The sequence below is a fragment of the Glycine soja genome, chromosome 13 (assembly GCF_004193775.1).
Source record: "Glycine soja cultivar W05 chromosome 13, ASM419377v2, whole genome shotgun sequence".
NCBI classification, from domain to species: Eukaryota; Viridiplantae; Streptophyta; class Magnoliopsida; order Fabales; family Fabaceae; genus Glycine; species Glycine soja.
Window position 1 is genome coordinate 24,642,241 of NC_041014.1, and position 4,898 is coordinate 24,647,138.

Below are 4,898 nucleotides of genomic sequence, written 5' to 3' on the forward strand. Positions count from 1 at the left end.
CTTAGTTGTTGTTGGATGACCATGGTCAGTACCTAGGAAATGATCGTAGGACATAAATTGTCCTTAGGGGTGAGGTGTGGAGTTGTGACTGATGTCACTGAGCCAGCTTGACAACCCTGATTGACCACAAACAATTTTAGTTGGTGAGAGTCTATCATTATACCATGGTGAAAGGTATACTCCTAACAATCATCCAAAACCAAATTGTGTAAGATCACTCAATTCTAGGAGTTCCAATGGCGATTGACCAATAAGAAATATATGTTTAGATAGATAAAGAAATGCTTTATGATGCGAGTGAGATACGGTAAATAACCAAATCGTCGTGGTTGACATATTGCATATGTATCTTGTTTAAGTCTTTTTTTGTCTAGTTGACGAAACAGGAAGACTCACCCCTTATGTTTTTATTTAGGATCAAATGGCAGGCGAGGAGTTGACGCTCCATCTCAAAGATGAGTGCACTTGGAACCAGTGAATACCCAACGTGGCCAAATGCATGGATCACTTCCTTGGCTATTTCTATTATGCGCAAATGCCTATTGACTTATGCTTTTGTATAGTTTCCACACTAGATTAGGTGTTAGAGATAATTACTCTGAGTCTTGGACCTTTTCTTTTATATGTATTTGATCGATGTGTATATTGAATCATCTACTTTGTTCTCATCTAGTGTTATACCATGAGGTCGTACATATTACTTTATTTGAGGAAAAACTTATGCATATGTATATATTTTGTAATTTAGACATATGTTATTTCTTTTATTTCGCTTCTATTATTTGAAAAACAATGCTATGTGTTCTTTTTGAAAATATGAAGAGTCATTTTACTTATTTCACTGTATTAACTTCCGAAAACAACCAATGGAAAGTTTAAAAAAAATCACTAAAATTTTAGTTAATATTTTTTTAGTTTTACATGTTAGTGAAAATTAAATAAATTAACACACTTTATAAAATAAATAAATGAATTAATTTAAGTATAATCAGAGTCTTAAAAATTAGAGAAATTAGGGCGTTACATACATCTTGTAGTGGGATTTGATGAAATGCTTATCTTTAGGTAAATGATTTAGTTTTTAGACATCATTTGATTTCATGACATGCTTAACTTTATGTTGTTTTGATCTGTAACAAAACAACATAATGTTAACTTTATGTTGTTTTACAAATTACTAATTATTAAATAGTAATAAATTTTACAAAAGTACAAAATTCCAAGTTTAAACCTTGTTTTAAGCATTTTACACACACAAAAACGATATCGGTGATCGCTTATCTCATTTCTTTGAATGGTTTGTACATGTGTAGGACGATTGCTTATACAAGAAACTTTTCTTTTCTTTTATTTTTTTGTATTGAAAAGAGCCTTTCTTATCTCATTTATTTAAAAGGACAAATTTTAATTTTCGAACATTTCTTTTTGCCTATTCTAACGTTGAGAGGGAACACGGACAAAAACGTTTTATTTATGGACTATGTAATTTTGAAACAAGTTTAGTGTGCGCATTCTCTTGTAGAAAAACATAGGGGATGGGTTAATTTGTAATTTACTCTCTTGTCAATAGCCATAATAGTTTAACAAACGTGTAGTACTTATTAATATTTAATAATCCGCTACTAATCTATATTTTATATACACAGGAAAGTAACTTGCTAGAATAGACTTTGGGGGGGCAGGAGATCAATGATGTTAGTTCTGTTACCCCTGCATTTATGCAACAGCTTAAGCTTCTATTGTGCTCATAGTGTTTGATCTGCTGGCTTAGCAAGAGATTGCCATCCAGTGCAGTGATGAAGAATCTGTTTCAGATCGTCTGTAGGGGCTTCCACTGTCCAAGAGGGATAGTGTTCACTGGGGTGAAACATGTTGCACCCAACATCCTCAGTCATTAACCCTTTTTGAGCACCATTTAAGAATATGTCTCCTTCAGACCTTATGGTACCAGTTGCTCCCACTTCCTTGTCTGCTGCCTGCGGGGATGTCACCAATTCAGTATTATTATCCAAATAAAGAACCACCAGAAATAATTTTTTATAAATTTCATTAGACATCATAAATAATCAATGCCATTTAGCATAAAAGGTTGTAGAGAGCATGCCTTCTGAATCATGTGTCAATTTGATGCTATGACTTTGATATTTTTTTCTTCTTTTTGGGGTCAAGAGAATCCAATACAAACAAGCATGAAAATTTTCTATTCTCAGATGATTAACTAAGTGAAAGGCAAAGAAATACCAGCATTATCCTCAACAATAGAATACGGATTACAGATATAAATATTAAAATCTTTCTTTGAACTAATTAATTTTTTTTTTCCTTCTATTTCTGATATGACAAAAATCTGTTAACCTTAAACTAAATTTTCAACTCTCTCTGCCTATGAATGTTGGTAATTAGAAACAAGCTCAGCTTAATGTGCGTTTGTTTGCACATCTCAAACGAGCATATCCAAAAATCTGAAAAGATGCAGAAACTAAACTATGTTGCTTCTAAGTGGACATGAACCCTCTTTCTAAAACACTGAACCAAGCAAGCTATTAGCTGAAGTCATCCCAGAACAGAACTGCTATTACAACTTACAACTGTTACAATGCTGGTGAACAATGCCCCATGTAGATGAACCAGAGTTGAAAGTGTAAAATGTACAGGTGCAAGGCCAAGGAATTCCGAAATTTGATAAGGTTAGGAACTCAATGATGGGATTGTCTATGAAATAGCCATAAAAATGATTTTGAATCTAACGAACCAGGGGGCCTTAAATAACATTCACCTTTGCTATATGCAATACTTTCACAGGCATATCTAAAAGCAGGTAATGAAGAGATTGTGGCATAGATAACAGTAATAACATCTAAATTATGTGTCAGAGACAATCTAGAAAAGAAAAAAAATAATGCAATTTAGTGTAAGACGAACAAACAACTAGCATAATTGATGTACTACTACCCATCTGTTGCGTGTCAGAGAAAAAATATTAGCACATCAAGCCAGCTAAACAAACTGTAAAATTATCAGATAGAAGCCAATATAAAATCGAAGTAATCAATATCCCGAGCCACATATTCATACTTCATTTTTGCAAGATCAATTGAAACATTGCTGATAATATGCGGTTTCCAATTCAAGCTAAAACTTTACTTGGCGCTAAACAAAAGAACTAGACAAACCTTCTCAGTAAGGTACTTAAATGCCACTTTCTTCTGTCCTGCTTCATAGATATTATGTTGCGAGAATATCTGGCAAAAAACATTAACTTGGTGCATCATTCAAATTAAACTTGTTTTGAAATGTGCAATTCCAAATTCAAATCACCTGGGATTCCACACTAGCACAAACAGCATATATGCCCCAGTTTCTGATATAGTTATTGTACAGATGCACTTTTGCAAACCTAACACGAGGTTGCCTCTGTCGAGTCCCATTGAAAAAACAATGGTGTATGGTCACCCTCATGCACCTATCTCCAACATGCGTGGGATCAGCCCCAATGAGCATGGCTTTGTCATGCTGAGAGAAGTGGCACCTGAACACAACATAACAACAACACTTGTTCAAATACGAAGAACATATACATAAGAAAACAAGTGTTTAATTATTGATGCTAACCTTGAAATAGTAATGTCTGTGCTTTCTCGGGTGATATCTATGAGCCCATCATCAAAATCACTGAGCGTGCAACGATCGATCCATATGTGCTTGGAATTAGGTTTGATCTGAATGGCATCAACATCATGCCCTCTGCCTCCTTCGAACTCCAGATTGCAAATTATCACGTGCTCGCATTCCTTCAGCCGCAAGCCTTTTCCGCTGAGTTTGATCCTCTGGCCACGACCATCGATGGTCTTGTGAGACGACACGTTCAAGTACGAGGAGAGTTGAATGGTGCCGGAAACTTCGAACACAATCCACAAAGGTTCTTTTCTGCGACACGCGTCACGCAGTGACCCCGGTCCATCATCTGCAATCATTAAAGGTAGCTCTAACCAATGAACTACAAATCAACCCTACAAATCTAGCTTGGAAGACGAGGATTGTCCTCTACTTATATGCTTTATTTTGATCGTACTATTGGCCGATGTGGGATCTTCAACATGAATTAAGAGGGGATTGGGGGAAGAGGTGAAAAATTAATGAACCTGCGAGAGATGTGACGGGGTGAAGGGGACCGTGGAGGCCGCCGATAGCGAAGCGACCGAAGCCCTCGGCTTGGGCGGCGAGGGAGCGGAGGGTGGTGTCGACGTGGGTGTAAGGAAGAGAAAGCATGGTGGAATTGGAGGTGGTTGGGTGAGGATTGTATTTATAGGGAGGAGGAACCGTGTTGGGAGGAACGGAGTTACCGTGTTTGCGATGCCGGTGTCCATGGGAGTTACCCATTTGTGGGTGCTAGACGTTTCCAGCTACGATATCTTCAGTTCTGTTGGATAATTGAAAGGGACAAAACTGAAAACTGTGAAAACTGACTAATGCTACCAAGTTTGGTATTGGTAACGATTCTTTTCTTTCTCCGTTACTGTAACCGACACTACCCACATTAGTTAACTCTTACAACAACAAAAGGCATGGGCGTTACTTTAGCCCAAGCCCAAGCACAAGCACAAGCAAGCAGGGTATAATGTTTGGAACTTTAGATTATTCTAATTCTAATTCAGAGTATATACATTTGAAAGGAAATGAGAAGAAAGAACACAGAATATAATCAATTTGATAAATATAATGACAAAATGAGGGAGGAATTGAGAAAAATGTGTGAAATAAATGTAAACCATCAAGTGAGATGGCAAAAATATGGAAATGAGAAGGAAAAATAATATGATGTTATTACATTTTATTGATCGGATTCTCTTAAAAACTATTAGAAATAATAGAATATGGTAAACTTGTTTCATTTTATG

The 4,898-nt window shown here is 36.2% G+C and overlaps 1 protein-coding gene across 1 annotated transcript; it reads right to left on the reverse strand.

Moving 5' to 3' along the window:
• Positions 1–1,519: 1,519 nt before the first annotated feature.
• LOC114382738 (probable pectate lyase 4) lies at positions 1,520–4,514 on the reverse strand. The gene is made up of 5 exons (XM_028342326.1): positions 4,143–4,514; positions 3,613–3,964; positions 3,319–3,529; positions 3,174–3,242; positions 1,520–1,976 (listed from the first exon to the last, which is right to left on the reverse strand). The coding sequence occupies exons 1-5, from the start codon at positions 4,378–4,380 to the stop codon at positions 1,746–1,748; spliced, it is 1,101 nt and encodes a 366-aa protein (XP_028198127.1). The 5' UTR covers positions 4,381–4,514; the 3' UTR covers positions 1,520–1,745.
• Between the last annotated feature and the right edge of the window lie 384 nt (positions 4,515–4,898).

Excerpts from the sequence above, each read along its gene's own strand:
- LOC114382738 (XM_028342326.1), bottom strand. The coding sequence starts at position 4,380 with ATGGGTAACTCCCATGGACACCGGCATCGCAAACACGGTAACTCCGTT. Across the intron at positions 3,965-4,142 it reads CCCCGTCACATCTCTCGCAG|ATGATGGACCGGGGTCACTG; the intron begins GTTCATTAATTT and ends TAATGATTGCAG. Across the intron at positions 3,530-3,612 it reads ACAGACATTACTATTTCAAG|GTGCCACTTCTCTCAGCATG; the intron begins GTTAGCATCAAT and ends TGTTGTGTTCAG.